At 40.5% G+C, this 21,787-nt stretch overlaps 1 protein-coding gene across 2 annotated transcripts in view; it reads right to left on the bottom strand.

Annotated features, from left to right (window-relative positions):
* Positions 1 to 21,787, bottom strand: part of DSCAM (DS cell adhesion molecule) — a 461,329-nt gene that overhangs the window by 94,717 nt on the left and 344,825 nt on the right. For both annotated transcript variants that reach the window (XM_063345273.1, XM_063345266.1), the window contains exons 12-16: positions 16,513 to 16,709; positions 13,382 to 13,478; positions 12,048 to 12,176; positions 6,676 to 6,843; positions 2,693 to 2,763 (exon numbers count right to left, since the gene is read on the bottom strand). In XM_063345273.1, coding sequence (XP_063201343.1) covers positions 2,693 to 2,763; positions 6,676 to 6,843; positions 12,048 to 12,176; positions 13,382 to 13,478; positions 16,513 to 16,709 — 662 coding nt within the window. The remainder of the gene's footprint in view (positions 1 to 2,692; positions 2,764 to 6,675; positions 6,844 to 12,047; positions 12,177 to 13,381; positions 13,479 to 16,512; positions 16,710 to 21,787) is intronic.

Below are 21,787 nucleotides of genomic sequence, written 5' to 3'. Positions count from 1 at the left end.
CTAACCTAGCAGCAGATAAAGCAATGACCGCAAATCAAGGCAAAGAGTTTTCAAGCTCAGCACACAGGGGCTTGACAGCACAAAGATCACAATGAACAGAATTCCAGTGAAGCGCCAGTGGTGCCTTTTGCTGTCCATCCTTTCATAGGCAGACCTCCAGAGTTTCTACTGCCTGCACAACAGCACCTCATGGGGTCTTGTGGTACGATGGGGCCATAGGCTACCTCTGGCTGGAGCCAGCAGCACCTTCCTAGCACTTTGCTAGAGGACACTGCTATAGTGCCTCTCACGCTGCTTGACCACATCAGATACTGCTGGTTGGTCAATAAATTAAAAGATTTAACAGATTTAACAGAGACTGGGCCTACAGGAATAATATCTTGAAGGTTCACAGGAGACTGGGTGCGCAGTCTGACAGCGCAGTCCACAGCAAACTCCAAATGTCTAGCCAGCACCTGCACAGCGCGTGGCACCAGGTTCACGTGGTGGTGCACAGTTCTGGGAGCATGGACCCACCTTTCCTGATCTGGATATATGCTGCATGGGTACAGGCAGGCATTTCCAAGGTCACAGGCAGCTCCCAACTTAAGCTCGCTCCAATTGTGAAAACCAATCTCTACACTCAGCTCATGAGACTTTCCAGGGCAATGGAGTATATACTCAATACATAGCTAGTTTCTGTGATTTTTTTGTTACATTAGATGCTGATCATTAATCAATAAGTATTTACAAATCGAATTCCAGACATGTTCTGGAGAATAAAACTCCAGCTGCTCATCTGATATGCTTCTACTCCCCAGGCAACACCTAGAGATCAGGACACTAAGTTGCACTTGAAGTGTTCTGGAAGTATAAATTGAACCATATTTTAGTCAATGTTATTGAAATGAAGGTGTGGGAATTTTGTTTGTCCTGTAGCTGCCTGCACACATCTGCATCTATAAAATTTAATGGCAAATCTTCAGAATCACAAATGGCAGCTATAAACTCCAGCAGTGAACCAATGCTGCCTGTCTTCTCTTGTTGCTTTTGAAAATATCCCCCAAAGTGAACTTTAAAAAAGCAAGCAAAGCCTTTCAATCTGCCTACCCAACATCCATAAAAACAAGTTCATGCGTAGAAGCTTAGAGGTTATAGTTGACTAGATCTGATGGCAGTCACACTTCTTGAGTGCTCTAAAATGAAACAACCCATTAAGCATTTATTTGAGTTGTTGAGAATCGCTGTATACTCTGCATTGCTTCGATAGCTGCTTTCCTTGCTCTACTGACTGTATGTTGCATTTAAATCCATGCTTCATGTATGCCTTTGACAAGTACCTTGTTGTGTTTCACTTCAACCACCAGGTAAGCCTGTGGCTAGTGACCACATGCCTTTTGTTTTTGGAAACCATTTGATGAAAACCAACACTGATGAAAGTTTAAGATGTGTACGAGATCCAAGAATTGGCACTGTATTTGTGACCTGTGCATCAGAATTCTGATAAAGACTACTGATTTTGAAGCTTAATACTGAAATGTCTCAGTGAAACAGAATTTTTAATGCACCATTTTTAAAACACCATTGAAATACTCAAAAAACCTTGTCAGCTGAGGTCTCTCTGTACTAGTTGGACATATCAGTAGTTATATGTCCATCTGCACTGTATGGAGACTGTGCACTGTAGAAACCTGTCTTTTCAGGAACCAACTCAAAACTAACACAGGATTGTGCTAGCTATTTATTTTATAAATAAATAAAAAAATGAATAAGCAGTCTACAGTTATTTATATGGTTAACAAGCAGCATCTCACTTATTATCCTGACTTTCTGGATGTTCCATATCATAGGGCAAAACACACATTATACACATTTGCAGGAGTAATTAACATCACTACAGAGATTAATGACTATTATGCTACTATCCTACTCCAGTACTTAATACTACATTTTTCAGAATCTTAAGTATATGGAATTATCAATACAATTTGGAAACTGCCATGCATATTGAGATTACGCTACTGCAATTATATAGCTTTATCCTCTCCACTACAATGTACAAGTAATATATAGCACAAAACCATTTAAAACATGGTTTAAGTACCTCTGATATCATACCAAAAGTATTTAAAACATTCTGTGGTTGCCAAAAAACTGGGAAAAATCTAGAAAAAATGAATTGAGTCACAAGAGATGCCAGATTTTTAAATAATATCCATTGCTGATATTTTTTAATCAATTGCTCTGATTCATCGATTCTCATAGGCTGTACTGAGACACTATATTGCTCTCTCTGTGCAGACATGCCTTCAGTAAGGCTTTGTTCCAAAGTCCATTTCAATGGGAAAAAAATCCCACTGCCTCTAATGGTTTGGGGAAATTTTCCCCCAAACCACAGTGAAATTATGTGAGTGCTCATTTTCCAAGCACATAGTCTTATCTCTGACAACAGCTCACGAAGAAAGTAGGAAATGTTATTGCCATCAGTACAGGTAAGCAGCAGCTGCTGCTATTACTTTCCAATGGAAGGTTCTTTCTTTGCATAATGCATCAGTCTTAATGGCCAATATAAAATTTGTCGGCAAAGGTACCTGCAAGGTCTTTCCCAAATAAAGTAACTGATCCACCGTTGTTATAATATTCCCATCAATGGAACCTATTTGAATGCACCAAAATACTTCTAGAGGCTATATTCTTGGCTGCGTGTATTTACCTTCCAGGTGACCCGAATGCTTTGTGAAGATATAGGCTCAAGTTGGACATCCTGAGGTGGACCATCGGGAGCTGCAAAGAGAGAAGAGCGATGGATCAAAAACTGGTCCTCACAGCACACAGCATTCAGCGCTTCACATGGCATGTCACCAATTTAACACACCAGCAACCCAAAGATTTGGACAGAGTCAATGTCATACGGAAAACTGAAGATACCACTTCATCAAACAAAACCAGAGCCTAGGATCTTCCTTATTTGGATGTCAGCCCTGGCCAACAGTGAATTACAACACATGTCAAAACACAGCAACCTGGCAAATAAAATAAGAATGAATAATAGTGACTTTTCTTGTTTAGTGATACACTCACAATGCTGTTTCTGTTTGTAAATAGGCAAGACATATTTTCAGCAGTCAGAACCCTGTAGGTGATAGAAAGGCAGCAAAACTCATTTGAAAGCAGGCGAGCAGGAGCTCCTCAGCTGGCCCTCATGATGTCACAGACTTTCCAGTGGGATCTCCTTTGATCACTAGAGACTGAGCACATTCAGTCAAATATCAAATATTTTACACACAAAAACCTGTACACTTTACCCTCTCCCCCTCCCCAGTGTAAGTATCCCAGCCTGGAAACCAGGCAAGAAATAACTGCCGGATAGAAAATACATGCTGCAGCTCCTGCCTGAGTCAGGAGGAGTTTCATTTACTATTGATAGGCTGCCAAGGGCGCACATGATGCTTTAAAGGCAAACAAAAAAAGAAGGCCCTGAGCCTAGGGGATCCTACTTGTCAGCTGGGCAGATACAAAGCAGATAAAGAATTGGCTGGGATTGAAGGGAGAGGTGTGAAGTAAATTGCTTGCTCAGCAAGGTAAATCATTGTGAAAGAAAGATCTGAAGAAAGGAATGGAGTAATCTCAAGCTGCTGTAGAGGGTTCCCTTGATACAGAATATGGCCTCAGTAAAAGGTATTAAATTAAGTTTAATTGCGTGACAAAGGAAGTAAAGCAATAAAAAGGGTGAGATGGGTCTGTTAGAGGTGGAGCAGCAGTAAATGACAGCTGCAGTGAAAGGAACCAGAACATTTTGCTTTAACTGATAAAAGCAGAGAGAATGAGAATACAGCCTAGAATATGTTTAAGTTATTAAATATGCCCTATTCTGGGCCATTCTTGACTGTCCTTCACATGGGAAATTTCCAAAGGTTGAAAGAACTTTATTTCCATTCCCTTTGCATTAATGTACAGGAAGGAGAAGAGGAAAAAGTCCGCTGGCAAAAATGAAGTCTCTATGAATTTTTTAAAGCCTTTCCTTGATTCTGTCCCGCTGTTAACAAACATGAATACCATTTGTCCAGGTACATTATAATGTAGTGGAATTTGAGCAAAGCATTTGATCCTAAAAATGGGTTTCAAAACGTGCTCCTTAAATTCTTAACTTTTCCTTGAAAGACTTCAACATTTTTTACAGAATCAAGTAGCTAACTGTTCCCAGCATACCATGGTGATACGCTAATTAAGAAGTAATTTATTTTATGTACTTTATCTCATATGGAGATTGTGACAAAGACATAAAGAAAACCCAGATGTCCCAACTTCCTCTATTGATTTTAAACTGCAGCCATGCTTTTTTTTTTTTTTCTGACAAGTGTTAGTGCAAGTGTGTACTTGCAGTCTGTTTGCCAATACAGGAGATAATTGTGGTTGTATGGAGGGAAAGAATTGGTCCCTAAGCTTTGAAATCATGCCATTCTTGACTATCCTTTTGCCACAGAGACCATTTACAGTGTTCTTTCTAGTAGCTAGTGCTGGCCAACTCAGGTCACTGTAATATGTGATACGCAATCTGTGCCCCCTTGCCAATAGCATGGTTTGAGGTGTTCAGTTTTTATATTGTCTTCCTTGAACCTTTATTTTGCTCCCTTCTCATTACCTTCTCTCTCATTCCCTGCACCCATGCTGTTCTCCCTTTCCTATTGTAAAAGCAGAGAACAGAAGTAAACAGTGATCAAAAAACGACGCTCTTGTACATTGCACACCATCTGAAATCAAACCCCAGGAGGCAAACATCACATACTCTGCCTAAGCCTGACCTCCTCTCTTCCAATTTTTCCCTAGGTAGATCAGTGACTTCTGAATACAATTCCACACTGCTGATCTTTTTCTCCAAATAGATGGCTCATTAAAAGACAACAACAAAAGGATCAATTATTCTGAAACTTGGTTACAAAGAGCTGAATAAAATGTGATGTTAAGGTTCCACCCTGGTCATGGGAAAGCTGGTTTTTATATTTCAAGGCTAGCTGCTGATCCTGACAACTTAAATATCAGCCAGGAAAACCTCCGCAAGTAAGAAATATTCCAAGCATGGGTGGATAAAAGAGAAAGAGAGAGTAGATCCAAGAATCACCCGTCTACCGTGAGGTATACGCATAATGAAGGTTGGGCATTTTGGGGACACAGATGATGCTGACCAGAAGAATGGCTAGACTGTTTTCTCTAGGCATTTCACATTTTCATTGAAGAAAGGGAGAGAAAACCCCTGGTCAAATGACAAATATTTTGCAAACAAACAATTCACCATTGATAAAGATGTTCACTGAAGGCTAATAGAAATGTGAATACTCTTCACTCCTTTCCTTCCACTAGGATCAAAAAGATACATGATAAAAAAAATCTAGCTCATGTCTCCTGCTTACTCTGCTTTGTGTTGTGAATGCTTGTGTCCTGTTCTTATTCAGAACCAAAAACAAGGGGTATATTTTCACTGTAGTAAATTCACCCACTGAGAAAATGAGTGGGAATTATGCACTTGTATTCACATAAGCTGAACTGAAAATTGGTCACCGAGTGTTTAAAGTCTAGACCAACATGAATCTTGAAAAAGAAGTAGGGTTTCCACTACCAGGACACTGTCACCCAGTTACTTGCATTATGGTTTTCATCTCAAAATCCCCAAAGAGTGAAGCATTGCTGACTTAACATAAGATAGCCAGAAAAATAAAATTAGCAAGATAAAAATATGTTTTCAAATACAAATGAGCAAGCTCCTGTCTGGTACAGACTTTTCAGAGTAACTCCACACAGTTTCAGTGGACTAAGGGTGTTGGAGCTGCTTGGATTACTCTCAACCGTACACCTTTGTACATTGTATATAATTGCAATGTATACCTGGCAGAAGTATTTATGGCCATTCAGCATTTTCATTCCTAATTGCTGAAATAGAGAGGCATAGCCCTCCACTTTTCACCCATAAGTCTTTTTCACTGTCACCTCTAACATGTAGGCCTTGGGACATCGTAGGATGCGCAAGGTTGTGCTGTCCTTATTCATATGCCACTTCTGCTAGCCCTGAGAAATAAAAATAAGATGGCACTTGAAGGCAGCAATTTGAGTGCACAAAAGAGTGGCTCCAGCCATCAAAGTGAAAATGCCCACATAGCAGAAACCTGTAGTGATGTAGAATACATGGAAACAAAGAACAGGGGGATTACACTAACTAATGACAGCCAAGGGACTTGTACAGTAATCAGAAAACTAAATGGTGGGTGGGGTAGCAGATGGAATACCAAAGGAAGATAAGATTCATGTAGATCAATGTTCTCAAATGGAGGTAGCTTAAATTAGTTACCTATACTAATACCTGATCATCTAAGGAAAGCCACAAGACCCATAGGGGAGGAACCACCACTAAAAATAGCACATTGTTGATTGAGTTGCCTAACTGTAGATACAGGCATTGCATTTCCAGTACCCCAGGCTGAAAATTTGGAGCACAATGTCTTCTTTGACCACTAGATGCCACTGAACGGCTTTAATTGCAGGCTTGCACAATGAAGTTGCAAAAGTCACAGTGTTTTATGGAAACAATTCAGTATTTCTTTCGTTGCAGCTGCAGCAACATAAGCAGCATTTCAAGTAAAGATTCCTCACGTCAAAGAGCAATAATTCCCAGCACAATTTAGATGCTACAAAACCAGAGTGTACCTGCTTCATCAGTAGTGATGGTGAGCTCATTGCTGGCCTCACTCTTGCCGATGCGATTCTTGGCGTACATGCGAATGTTGTAAGTTGAGGAAGGGTGGAGGTCAATGATAGTGGCTTGGTTTAGCTGAGGGGAAACGTCTTTGGTTCTCTGAACAGAATCCCAAGAGTCTATTTAATGAGACATTAAAATAAAACAGAAAAATAAAAGATGATGTTAATGTCACTATCACAAGCATGCAGTTAAATCATCTCATAGCATGGAATACTGCCATTGCTGAATTAACCCACATAAAGCCTCACTCAGAGAGAAGGTTGGTTGTGCTCCAAAAAGGGGGGAAAGGGAGTTAACAAACAGGAATGGAGGGCTCTTAGACTAGCAGAGATCAAACAGAAAGTTTCTTCTCAAACTCCAGGAACTCAGGCCATAGGTGAACAGTGAGCACAAGCTTGGAGTACTTGGACACAGGGCTCAGCATCCTCCAGGACTGATGCTATTGCTCTGACTCACATTAGGTTACAGGAGCAGTTTAGTACAAGGGGAACGTAGAACCCCCTTAGCTGTTTGCATATATCTGTAAAAGGAGTAGTACATTGTTATTAGTCGTGCTTACTATTCATCTGCCTGTTATGTTTTTCATAAATTCTCCAGCCATAAAATAGGAAAAAGGATGAAAACTGGCTAAACACAGTAACCCCTCCTTTTCATCCAAGCGTTCAATTGCTGCAAACAAAATAATAGAATCTATCTGTTTAAAGCATCTTGATGTCTTTTATGAGTTGCCATCCTTCATTTCTTTCTTACTGCAGGCGATGTTCCTCCTTTAACCTCTGCAGCATCCTATGAGGGATGTCACTGAAGGCTCTACAGGAGTGTTTTACAGTGTGGGTCACTGTAGGCAGGATCGCGGAAGGCTCGGCTGATAAGAAAGACTAGTTTAAAAATAGAAAGCTCACTCAGATACAAAATATTTGCACATACTGTGTAAATTCTTTTATATGAGCTTGCTAAAGATGCATAAGTTGTCACAATGCCATCTGCAGCTTGGCTGGGTACAGGGCCTGTTTGCTTGTCTGCGTGGCTTCTTTTACCCAGAGAAACATTTAGGAATTAGACATTTAAGTGCCAACCAAATTCTCTTGAGTATATTTTCCTTTGGTAACTGAGCGTGTCACAGCTTTCTATGTAGGATGCTTTCAGAAACTCTAGTTTCTGAAGTTATCTGTACGTAGCGCAGCTGCAACTTGCTTTTAGTTTGCCATAACTTCACCGAATTTCTTAAACTTTACAGAATTTTAACCAGCAGTCAAAATTCAGTTACGCTCAATTGTGTTAAATGCTATACAAGCACAGAAGGAGACTCTCTCTGTTCCAGTGTACCATGCCAACAGGAATTTTAAAAAAATACCTGCTTGGTATCGAGAATGTGTTAAATTTCACCTGATGAGGATAATAATTTCTTTTAATATAGTGCATATATTATCAAATTGCTTAAGCTTTTACTTGATTGTTTGAAATACTGACCTCTTAACTGCTGAAATAAAATAAACAAATTTGAAAAATTCTTGTGACTCTCAGTAGATTGAGTAATGACATACCGTGGAGGAAGAGAGAGATGAAAACTCAAAGTATTCTGTATTTCTAAATGTAGGTTTCCAGTGTTTAGTTATGATTAATGCATGGACTTCAGGAGTTTATTTTGATACAGGCATCCCCTTTTTGAATGGGAAAACAAACCAGCAAAAGCAACCCCTCCAAACCAACTCAGTCCAGAGACAAATTAATCAATTTTTCTCCAAAACTGTTTCTAGTTTTGAAAAAATTGAGTCTTCTTCTGGCAAACTCCAGAAATATTTGCTCGCATCCACATGGTAAGTAATTGAGTGAGGTATTAAGGTTGACTATTGGCTCTTCTGGTTTTTATTGTTCTTCCAGAAAGGCCTAAAATCTGCTTACATAGAAAGACTGAAAAAGCACAGAAAACAAGCAGCAATGGGCTACCAAAAAAAAAAAAAAGTTAAAAGAAAGAGTGTAATTTTTAACATATTGTTTATTCTACTTATAAAACGTTACACCCAGGCACTTCTCAGTGTTATATAAAATGCACGCTGACACAACGACCTCTGACAAATCTATGGGTTTATGAAAACCAGCAGCTTTCCACCCGTTCCTAAAACAAAGGCTGAAGCTTTGGGATTGCTCCGCCGAAGACAATTCGGGCCCATTTGCTCTTCGAGGCCGATTTCGGGGAGGCGGCTGCCCGCTCCCAGGCCCGGGCCGGCGCTGCCACCCTGTGGCCACTACCGGTACTGCACCCATCTGCCCGGCACGGGCGCTCCCTTGGCAGGTTTTGGGGGCGAACCCCCCCGGTCTGGCAGGGCATCTGCGTCCTGAAGGGTGCTCTGTTCACACGTGAGCACATGAAGGCGCGAAGCACAGCCCTGTCCCTTCAGATAAGGACTTAAGCGGAACTGATGGTCAGTTTGCCCCTCAGCTTTCCCTAATGACATCAAAAATAAAAACGGTAAGGAGAAAGGCACAAAGAAAGACCCACATACCCGTTCCTGTCTTCAAACCTTCTTGTACACCTTCGATGGAAAAGTCTGATGGCTGCACATCGATGGTTTCAATGAAGGGCCAGGTCTGAGTGTCACGGGTACATCTCTGTACAGACAGGCACTGTGTCTGAAACAGCCTGAACTGCTGACCTACTCACATTGCTCCTGCATGGCAACTGGACCCTACAGATGCCACCTGCCGATGTGACAGGCAACTCCATGCTCCTTCGAGAGGGTAAGTAATCTGTCTTTTTTGTCTAATAGCACGGCAGGGGTAGATAGGCTACGTGAAGGCAGCACCATACAGTGAAGTCCGTGCACAATGTGTGGTCACCTGCACATTCTCTGAAATGGAAAAGTTCTGCGGTTTTCCTTCTTTCCTTCTGAAGGATTTCGGAAATCTTTCTTGAAGAGCCTAGATGATGCATCCTGCTGTAAACCCATTCCTGAGTCCTCAGGATAAGCAACACAGGTGGAAAATTCTCACTAAACACAACTGTGCAGTTTACAGCTTTACTTTGGCCTTGGCAGGCTGTTCCCTGAGTTTACCATCTGGATTAGGAACATTTTACCTAAGTTTTCTTCTTTCCCTTTAATACCTGGAAACTGTGAGAAGTTTTCTTAATTCCCTTTTCTTTGTTCTTACTTCCCCCAGCCGCTGTGTGCAAGTTCTTCCGTAACCATCATTGGCATTTCATCTTCTCGATGATATAATTAATGACAAAAATTGCGTGCAAGAATTCAAAACCCTGATCCTAGTTTCTCCAAGCATTCAGTCTCAGATTCTAAAAAAATGACATTTCTGTTGTTTGCAGTGAGTTGATAATGATCTGATTTTTTTAGGACATGACCTCCAGTATTTGTCTTCATATACAGGCAAAGAAATACTTCCTCCAATGTCAATTCTGTCACCCACTATTTTTAATTTCTTTCAATTTTTTAACCTTTATCACTATGTTGTGTCTTGATGTTTTCATCCAATCTGATGGTGCTTCATTTGTTGTCTTGCTATTGATTTATCATGCCATATTACAGAGACATAATTTTGCAATGCATGTTCAGAGTGATTACCACTTAATCGTTGCCTGCATTCTGCACTATCACTTGAAAACGCTGGACTAACTGTATCAAAAATGTTTTAGAGCTCTGAAGTCCCTTTCCACCGCTGCTTTAATCAAAGGAAAGGAGCTCAATCTTCCTCGATGGGGTTACGCTGAGTTACATGATTCAGAAATACAAGTGATGTTTCAGAGTAAGAAAGGAGCCTATCAGTCAAGAATGACTTTCAAAAACTGTTCTGGAGCAGGTGGGTGGTTGGGAAGAAAGGAAAAGAATCAAAAAGAAAAGAAAGCCCAGAGACCTTTAGGTATACACATCCCTTGAAGGCATCCTTGCCTAGTTGACATCTCCAAAGCTGTGATTCCTGACCACAGCCTCAGTGGGGAATTATTACTTGTAATCTTTCAGGTACCATGCTCACCTGTACATTATCAATTTAATTTACAAAGCCAATGCAAAAAACAGTGACTGGTGATCTAACACTCTTGAAAATATTCTATCTGGTAATAAAAGCAACACACTATTTTTGCCTAAATAAAGCACGAGGGAAAATCACAATGTACACAAGTGGAAAATAGTAAAGATGGATATATTTTTTAAAAAAAAATTGGAAAAATTTAGAATTTTATGCACAAGTACATTTTTACATCTCAGAACTAAAGAGAGAAGACTATAAATGTACTATAGCTGTTTCAATCAACAGTGTTTCACTGATAAGCAGACACAGAGTATTCCTATGTGTGACTACGCTATTTGTAAGGACTACGTCACCCTACAAATAGCACAACAAATAGTGCAACAAACTCCAACATAAACCAGTACAATATAATTTCCCAGTGTCTTTTTAATCATACTTAAAATGTGTAAACAGTGTCCCGTTGCAATTTCCTATCTAGTCCCTTCTCAAAGCCTGACTCAAGGACAGTGCTTATGAACGTGCCTAATTTTAAGCGTATCTCACATCACAAACACAGTTCCAATGGAAATTGAACACTTTCAGATTTCAATAGACAGTGAACAGTCAATAGGAGTATTTTCCTGACTTAGGGTGTTACATTTCTTTTTAACCATTTACCTCATTTGTCTTATTAGATGTTCATTGATGTGACTGTGGTGACCTAGTAGAAAGATATCTGCTCCCATTGGCCTGCCCATATGTGCCGGTGGTCTTATCTTTTGGAGTATCTGAAGTATGTTACTGAAAACTCTGCATGGTGCTTCAGCAAACTACCACATAGCTTTCTTCGTCTAGAAATTCTCATAACTACCCTTTTTCACTGCAGCCTTTCCAGGGAAGATGCCACGTTCTCGTATATCAATAGAAAATAACTTCTAAATATCAGCACAACAGGAAAAGATCATTTATAAAGGCAGTTTTTTTCTATAGGAAAAAATAGAAAATGAAAAGAAAATTCAAATGGAGAAAAGATAAAAACAGGGACCAAGAATCAGCTAGCAAAACCATCATATCAGCTATCATCTAGAACGGCTTGCGCTACAACAATTTTTGTCCCCCTTACATGTAAGTTTGTCTGGCAAAAGGGAAAAGCAGCAATTGCTAACCTTAACATCCTTACCTCAAAAAAAAAAAAAAAAAAAAGACAACAAATGAAGATAAATCTTACTGTGGAAGATTAAATAAACCATGGTAAAAATTTCCATTAGGCAGTTTAAATTTATGAATTATCTTTTACTATACAAATTCGGTGATGAATGAGTAGTGACGGAGATCACCTCAGAGGAAGATTATTTCTTACCCGACTTGTTCTTGCACTCGATATCATAGCCGGTGATGGGGCTGTTTCCATCAAACCCCATGGTCCATCTGAGGGCAATACTGCGTGCTCTCACCTCTCGGATTTCTATTTCAGGAGGGTCGGGGGGCTCTGAGTAAACACACACAGAGAGTTTTAGTCAGAAGAAAGCCCGTACTCATAACAAGATAACATTAATGAGCGTGGCACTGGCATAGCTTATTGGTGGTAAGCTCTCATGGCATTTTCTCCAGTCGCTCATTAGTATCCTGAGCCAGTTAAACACCTATTGAAGAATACTCAACAGAAGGAGGAGAAGTCGCGTTTCTACTAGGAATCACTGATGTAATCTTGAATACTGACTTCTGTTTAACCTTCTTATATGCAACAGAGTTGCATTTAATTACACTAAAACCCCTTTCTGCCTCTAGAGGTAAGGATGCAAATAAATAGCATTTATACCCATTCTAATGGCCCTTTAAATTGTCAAGGCAGTTTAAATGAGCAGTGGTATAATTGAGAACCCGTCCCCAACCTCCACCCAAATTTTTCAACATGGCTGCCTGAGGCATTCACTGACATCTGCAGTTACTTGAAATCAAGAGAGGGGAGAAAGAAATTTGCAAGTCCTAGAAATTTGTTGTGTGCGTGCTGAAAGGCATACAAGCACAGGAACAAGTATGGCACAGACATAAGGAGTGGCCAGTGGCGGAGTCCTGCCTGTGCTCGGCATCTCAAATACTGTCTACCTCAGCCACCCCAGGAGTTGCTGCCCTCTGCCTGAGTGCAACCCTGCGGGAGGGGAACCCCAGCCCCAGGCAACGTAGGCTCCTAGAGTTTGCAATGTGCAAACTGATTACAATTTATTTTGACTGAGTAAACTTGAAACATTTTGTTTAAAGATCCACAGTAGGTGTAACAATTCTCTCGAGATAAAGTCAGATCGCTTTTGCTTTATTTCAGACTTGGGTTTTAAGCACATTTGTTCCCTCTCCCCCTTCCTCCGAAAAGTAACCCACTCATATCCATTGTCCCTGCTGAAGATGTTAGTTTTAAGTATCTTTAGTAGATTGTCAGCTAGTGTATCTAAGAAAAACATCTCCTTATTAATTTGTACAGATCTAGAAAGACTCAAGCTTATCCTTTGTTATTATTTAATCGGTGATGCTGGAAAATGAGAGACTGAGTATCTTAACGCAGCTCCTCAATTCTTTGACAATGAGGAATACACTTAATTAGGAATCAGAGCCTCCCTCCCCCAACAGATTTCTGAGGACGGCATACACTTACTGTACTACAATAGCTGTGTTTTTTTCCTTATGTTGTCCTCTTCCTACCTTGCACAGTGAGCTGAATTATTCCACGATCCTCCCCATAAGAATTGATGGCATGGCAGGAAAAGAAGCCAGAATCTTCACGCACGGTTGGCAAAATCTATAGGTGGTTTGAAAAGAAGTGATTGATTGAACAGCACGCAAAGAAAATAAACCAACAGCTTTTCTGTGTGGTGCAAGAAAAATTGTACAAACTGTTTTACTTGACAGTAAAAAATAGATATTGCGTGTTATACACATACATACATACGCATAGTAAAGCATCCAAAATACTGAGGCTTATCAAGACTAGCAACACCTGGGTTGAGGACGCAGGCTATAAGCTCTACATGTGTAGTCAGGAGTTGGAGCACCACCTATTCCTGTAGCTTCTCATTAGGAGTCTTGTTTGAGTTACTCAGGAGTGTGCCAAGTATTTAACAGTTGGCTGAAATTTTCCATACACAATGGTGCCTCCTGCTGCCTGCAAATTTTTTCCAGTTATTTCTGAAAACAACTCAAGTGGCTGAAGTCTGTGTGGAGGAAATAAAGGTTCAAATGCTGGTGGTGAACCCAGTAGTATTCAGCATGGTGCCTCAAAATAAAATTTTGTGTGGTCTTTCTTTTCAATTTGTAATTTAATAACATAGAAAGTTATACATAGTCTTTACGTACATGATCAAAATGATATTTTTCTACAGGACCACTGCTTCATTCAACATACAATAGGGAGAGGATTTTTTAAAATGAGCAGATATTTCAAATACCATTTTCTTCTCATCGTTCAGTGTGCTGCTCCACACTTTATTTACTGCACACAGTTCAAACTGTGCCCTGAAGACAGACTTATTCATTTTCTCATAGCCTTTTCTGTGGCATTCACCTATGCAATACCCATTTCAGAAACATAAGTGAATTTATTTTCATAAACCCTGACATCACAAGAAGTATTACCACCATTTTGTACGGGGAGTTAAGGAACCAGACATATGATAATGTTTGTGTCTGCTTGACAAGTTGCCACATATTAGCTGAGCCATGGTAACTCCACGTGCTCTTTATTCCTCAGCAAAGCCAAGGTAATACGAGCACAATTCTCATTCAGCGCTGGTTAAGATAAATAGATTAATTTCCCACTTGCTACAAGGATATCGGAGAGTTATTATCTGAAATGTGGTAACTTGTCAAGGTGTGTTAAGTTGAACGTGTGGCTGAGCTTTAAGATAGGAAAACGAAATTTTTCAGAGCCCAATTTGATACATCTAGGGCCTTCTTTCCTCCCCTCAGAGTCCTTAGCAATAAATAGCATTTCATGTGTTCATAACAGCTTCCATTGAGTTAAGCTGCAGCTATGAGGGCTTAGTACTTCTGCAAATCAGACCCCAAGGGCTCAAGGCAAGTACCTAGAAAACAAAGAACACACAATTATTGGCCACCTGTGAAAAGTTTGGTTTCAATGATCAGCCTTGCATCACACAGTGTCTTTCATTACTCAACCCTAATTCAACTCCAGAGAAAGTCCAAGTCATGCCTGACTGAGGCAGGGGTCCTGCAGAAAAAATAAAATCTGAGTACACAGCTAAGGATCACATCATCATGCAGACATGCAAAAGCACTAAGTTAAAGGCTTCAGAGACAACCTTAATCCTGAAATTTTCTATTTTGGGGACAGATCTCTCAGAATTCAAAGGTTTTGTATGTAACATACATATGGATATAGAACGCCACTACCGTACACAACTGCTTCAGAAGAGAATTCTCCAAGCAGGTCTCCAGCCTTCCAAAAAGAAATATTGCTGTGCATCCAGGCATTATCTTATTAAAGTCAATAAGATGAATGAGGGCAGAGAAGTCTAGAGGTCTATCCTACAATTAAATATTATTTGTAACACAAATATACTAATGTGAACAAAGTCATACATAGAACTTATGCTTCCTCATAGAAATCAATGACAAAACTTCCTCACAGAGAGCAAAACCAGATTTTTACTGGATATCATCCAACACAATTTTTGGCTAGTAAAGAAAGAGATATACCTTAAGAGTTCCACTAGAATATATACAATCACGAGATTGCTAGAGAATTATTTCCTTGAGACTGGTAAAAATGTTTTTAAGAATGTGACTGAAAAACAAGATTTTTGACTGAGAATCTATATAATTTTTTAAAAAATTATTTTAGATTTCATAAAGGCACATGTGAAAAATGCAAAGGAATTGACTGATAACTTGATCATGTTGGTAAATTTTAGATTTGAGTGGAAAAAGATGTATCCTGGTATATTGAGGGCAATGTCATAGCCCCACTCGTTGTAGGTGACACCAGAACAGCAGGAGTTTCCTTTGCTTCCATGGCACCTTGGGGAAACTTAGGTCCCCAAAACAGCAGTGTCACTCACATAGCCCCTCAATCTAACCTAGGTCAGACACTTAGGAGTTAACAGAGTCCCACATAGTGGTTTGTCAGGCACGTCAAGATGCATGGTTCCCACACCATCAGACAGCTGCCTGCCACAGAAGCAGAAGTGAAGATGCAGACTATGACCATTTGCTAGGTGGCTTGGTGACTGCTGCTACTGTGTACAATAAGTGACAAATACTATCAGTAGCAGTAGATATACTACTTACATATCTACACGTGCCTTTTACTTCCATCTCTCTTTGAATCCAATGACTAACCTGACTTTGGAAAAGTCCCCACAAAGTGAAAGGGAGGGAGAAAAAGCATTTTAAAAAGAGCATTTTTATCTCAAAACAGCTTAATGATTTTGGTGAAGGTAAGCCTGACCTAGCTCAGATATTCACTCAGCGCTTATCAGCAGCGCACTCAAAAATGAGCTGTCCCACCCCAGGAAGGGCAGGCTAAGACACGAACCATGTTGCTCCTGAGACAGAAAGAACAGGGTGCTGTAAGCCAGGCTAACTCTCTTGTTGCCTCTGGAGCATGGGAAGATGGAGACTAATTTTTCTGGAGGGTGGGATGCAGAGGTTTCCTCTACTTCCTCTTGCTGCTAGCTCCCTGGGGCTGCCCCACAGGTGGAGTGAGTGGTGGGGCTCTGACCTTGTAGGGCAGAGGTAGCTGCATATCCCTACCAAAACCAAATCAAGCAACACTCTCACACATGTAGATCAGCCGTGTGTCACTGTTTTCTTACCTGCAAAGTAGAGATCACTTCATCTCCAACTTCCTTGGTCGAAACAAGGTAACGGGACATTTCAGGGTTAATGATTCGGTCTTCTTTTTCCCAGCGGACTATGATGGGTTTCTCTCCATGTGCCGTGCAGCTCATCTCTTTCTTTTGACCTTGAGTTGCCAAGGTGGTATTTGGATAGGAAGTTATCATAGCTGGAACTAAAAACAGACAAAACAAAAAAAGATCGTTCTTCAGTCAGATGACTAGTCTGATGATACAGGGCTGGCCCTTTAATCTGGGTCTCATTCAGCTTGTCCATATTTGACCAGATGGCCAAAAATGTGAGAAATTATTTTGCTTTCATTTTTGTGTAAGAGAATCTTCTTAAGATTGAAGGCAGGCCTCAAAGAGACCTTAGCAGAGGGGAGCTCGGACTGGACAGTGGGGCTGTAGAGAAAAGAAGATGCGAATCCAAAGGAAACCTGGCTCTATTTGTCTTGCTGCCCATAGGACAACTTGTAACATAATTAAAACATTCACAGCACATAAAGGTACTCTAAGTAATACACATTCAGATATGGGGCCAATAAAGAACTGATAAAAATTTCTTATTCCTTCTGATGAGCTATTGTTTTACTTGCTGACAGATATATGCTCTGCCATTTTGTATGACAGTAATGACCTATCAAAATGAGGGCTCAATTAAACCAGGAGCTGTACAAAATTAAAAGAAAGGCTCTGCACCAAAGACATTACAGTCCCTGTATGTGCTGAGTCCATAGTTAAACTGTACTGAACTGAAATTATAATTAAACTGACAATAAACCTAGCTTGATTTGTGTTTTTATTGTATTCAGAAGGTATTTGCAGAACAGTTTGGACATAATTGTCAACTTCATTAATCATTCAGGACTCTAAAAATTTTTAATGTTGAAAAAAGGCCCTTCTTTCTAGCAAGAATAGGCTTAAACCCCAAGCATTTTCACATTTTGGAATAAAAATTTTCTGGAGATAGGAAGAAAAAATCCTCAGAGTTATTTACTGCAAACCCCTCAAAACACGACATTTTTGAAACAGGATAGTCTCCTTGGTGTCCTCAGTAGCCTGCCCTTTCCTTCCCAGATGATTTGCCCACCAATGAATAGCACCTGGGCATTTGTGAGGAGGAAGAATAAAAGCCCAGGAGTCTGTCTTTCAGTTATGGCCCTTTCCCTGCTTGTGAGAAGCTGTAAAGCACTGGATGGCACACAGAACTGCTCTCCTGGATGAATCTGTCCATTCCTTTCAAAGCGTGTGAGGTGGCACTAAAGAGGCCCTTCTCTAAGCTCTTGCACTCCAAGGCTGCCTCCTGCAATAGCCCCTCTCTCCTTGTTTTTATGTATGAACACTTGCCTCTTCTTATCAGAACAACTCACTCATTCCATCTGAACTCCTCTGGGTCTCTATTTTAAGAAGATGACATTGGCACAGGACCTGATTTGAGGCCTTTCTGGTCTTTCCTCCTGCATGGATTGCATCTATTGCTATGGGACAGCAAAAAAATTCCTTATTGAAATGAATTACTATAATTGCTATTCTGAAATGTTAATACTTGGTGGCATGACCTTTTCACATGCCAGAGCTGCTGATGCTTGAATATGACAATACGTCAGGACGCAGCCCTTTCTGTTCAAAGGCTTTCTGAACGAAAACAAACCTATTTGAAAATTAACAGGGCTTTGGAGCTGTGGGTTAGACTTACAAATGGGATCTAATTATGGGAAGAAATCTTTAAGTGAGGTCTTGTGTGAGACATGAGGCTCTTCAGGCACTGATACGCATTAGTGAAGAAGTACATCTTGTTTAGATATTAGGTACCGATTAGTTTTGTCAAAGACAAGCACTCAAAGAGAAGAAATGATGAATAATCAGAATAAAAAATTATGATGAGTCTGATTCTGTCTTCCAGAGAATGAAAATAGCTTCAGTTTTATCTGCCGTCTGCCCAAGCACTAGTATCCAGGAGGAGGTTACTTTCAGAAAGTGACTTTTTGCAGCCATCTCCTAGTTGCTTCCAAACACAGAAGCTAGCATCTAAGGCCTACACAGCTGCAGGCCTGTGGGCCCTGTATGCACAGGTATGTGAACTTCAACAGATCTGCCCTCATCTTCAACACCTGAAACAGAACAGTATATCCTTTTATGCACTTTGTCCATCAACAAGAGATCCAATTCAAATGAGTGGCAGGCTATGAAGGAGACCACATTACCCTCATTAGCTTGTGCCACCACCTTCCTTCCTTCTGTAATCTCTCACGCCTCCCACGTGTCCCTTCCTTCTCCATTTGCCGCACCTCTCCACATGTCCCCCCTTTTCCCCTCAAAGCCACACACTCCAGTCCCCTTCACCTCTCCCTCTCCTCTTCCTGCTGCAATCTCCTCAGGTTCTCACACTTTCCCCCTCCAACCTCATTTCCCTTCCCTAATTAAATCTTGCCAACCTCCCAAATCACCTAGAGTGGATTTTCTTTACAGCTGCAGGCCTCCTTCCCATCACTCTCTCCTACTTTGATTTCCCTGTCACCCTCCGGTGACACGGGAGCTGAGGGGTGGCTTGTGCCTCCCCTCAAGGTCCCCGAGCTCCTGGGGTGCCCGTGCCCCCGGGTGGGAGGGCTCAGCCTTCAGCGTAGGTGAGCCGTGCACTACTCCTCCTGCTTCTCGAGTAGGAACACACAGTGTGCGCCCACAGGAAATGGCACGTTTGGATTTGGATTTAAATCCCATGCACCTCGAGGAGCCTGTCTCAGAGACTCCTTCCTCACTTTCAGGTCCCCTAACCGGTTGCCTACCAACAGTCCCCTGACGGGTGACAGTGCCAAACACCGCAACCATCTTGCTTGCTTTCTAAAAAACAGACGTTAGCTTATGAAGCTCAATTCTTTTTCCAACAAACTTTCTTATTAAGAACAGCATAAAAACATGCCAAGGAAGATGACTTTATTCCTCAGATGCAGCTTTATCCCTACTTATCCTTCCCTTCCTCTCACATAATCTTCCACACCGATTCCTTATTGCCATAGCAATGCCTCACAGCTAAATATTTCCCCTTCCTCCAAAGCTGATTTTTTACTCTTCACAATTTATCTCCAATGATCCTAAACCATAAGCTCTTCTTTTTATCTTCCTCTGTGTCAGAAGATTTCTGGTAACAAAGCCACATTCCCAAGGATATTTTAGGCAACGTATTTCTTCATCCTCCAACTATCTTTAATCAAATTACTGATGCAAATAACTGAGATAAATATGATGGCTCTTTACTGACAAAATAATCTAGAAAACTGTAAATAAGCAAACTAAATCTGTACTATATATGCATGAGATATTCTCTCAGGATGCCTTAAAAAAAACTGAAGGCATTTAGAAATAAATCAAGATGATTCAGATGCCATATTTAAGTGTGTGTATCCTTTATATCTCTTCAAATATACATATTATATATATATACACACACACATATAATGACATGTATTTATACAAGATAATTTTGGAAGGGAAGGTCATATTACTGTGCGTGTTCAAGGAATGCATAGTGTCACGTTCCAAGATTTTGGATCAGACTTCCCTGTGGGACGAATTCATACCAATCTCTCTCCTCTGGGGTTCTCCACGTCTTTCTCTGAAGCACGGCATGTGGTGCTGGCCATTGTTAAAGGTCTATTGGCCAAAGCAGGAGAAAACAGAAGCTGCAGTTTATAGATTATGACAATTTCCATTTTCAAGGTATGCATATCAATGCCAGCAGCATTAATCTAGGACAAGATTTGTTTATTCCTTTTCCCAGTCAAGCCATTATATTCCCCTTTCTTCGTGGCAACTCTTAAGAATTATGGAACTGTCTCAGACAAAACAAGAGCCTTTTCTCCCAGTCTTGAAGAAAACTGAACCTGGAACTTTCCTGAGATTCAGTATAAATTACTTAATCTGACTTTTCTTGGCTGCTGCTGAGTGTTTCATCAGGAAATGAATGCAAATAAAAATGAAAACGTTTAATTACTTTGACGAAGACTAGTCTCATTATCCAAAATAAGGAGGCTATAGTAAGTTAGGTGAAGCTTGAGCAAAGTAACAGAAACTTTTGAATCGTTTTAGAATAAAACTTCACAAATTACTAGAAAACCGAAATTCACATTCATTTTAAAAATTAAGTAGGGAGCAGAGGGGGGAGGAAATAACTACTTTTTTGTCTCTTTTAGCTCAGAGAAGGAAATAGCCAAGAGGGAAGAAAGCAAATTAAAATTCTTCATATCTTTTAATTTGTAATTAAACACTAAACATCCTTGTAGCATCCTTAAATGATTCTAACACTGACTGAAGTTCTCAGTATGTTTAAGAACTATCACTATCTGTAGTCTCCAAATGGTATTTTTCTAGCAACCTGGCTGTGGTGAGAAGAGAGGAATACAACACAGCCAACACCACAACTGATGGGGAGATGCCATGTGACACCGTACAATGTGTTCTGAGCTGTGTTGAAAGTTAGATTGCTGATCATAGCGAAACATTAATACAGATTCAAGTTGCTCTTGAGAAAGAGGACGGAAAAGATGCAGCAGATAAACAAATCTAATGACATAATCATCTGGAGGTAACTGAACACAGTGAGAATTTGAGAGTGTGCTCGGTAACAGGCAGGTCCTGACCTCTATTAGTGATGTGACTCCTGGCATATCAACATGTCTCACCATGTCTCCAATTCTCTTGGTCTGAAGATCTCTGCCCTGGCAGAGTGTCCTCCCGCATAACTTGGCTGCTTCACTGGAGCATGCCTGAATGGGCCAGTTTGGGGAAATATCTGTCACCATAGTGGGTTTCATCTTGCAAGCATCTATGCCACGCTAGGCATTGTAGACTTCCTCAATGGAAAGAAATCTACTTCTGGAGTGCTGTTCATCTAACCAGAGGAACCGTGCCTTCAAAAGCCACTTCTTTGCACTGATCGTTCAGGAAGATAAATGCCTTGCTCAGTTGTAGAGATGTGCACACTGATGCTATAATAAGGGAAGATGAACTCCATCTGTTTTTCTTGTACAGCTTCTAGAACAGAAGACTATGGCCCTTTGATGTGGTTTCAAGAACCTTGGGTAAAAATAACACCGTGCATGAGGACAGGAGTTGTGAGTAGAGAAAACTGCATTAAAGTTGAAATGAATATATATTGAAAACATGAATTAAAATTCTAAATTAACATTTAAGCTAGATTCAGCATGTCCTCTCACGGTGGTCAGCTACAGTGAGAATACTGCCCATGACAGATGAG

Source organism: Chroicocephalus ridibundus, chromosome 1 (genome assembly GCF_963924245.1).
Source record: "Chroicocephalus ridibundus chromosome 1, bChrRid1.1, whole genome shotgun sequence".
Classification (NCBI taxonomy): domain Eukaryota; kingdom Metazoa; phylum Chordata; class Aves; order Charadriiformes; family Laridae; genus Chroicocephalus; species Chroicocephalus ridibundus.
The sequence above is the reverse complement of the archived record's forward strand: the minus strand, read 5'-3'. Positions and strand labels throughout refer to the sequence as shown.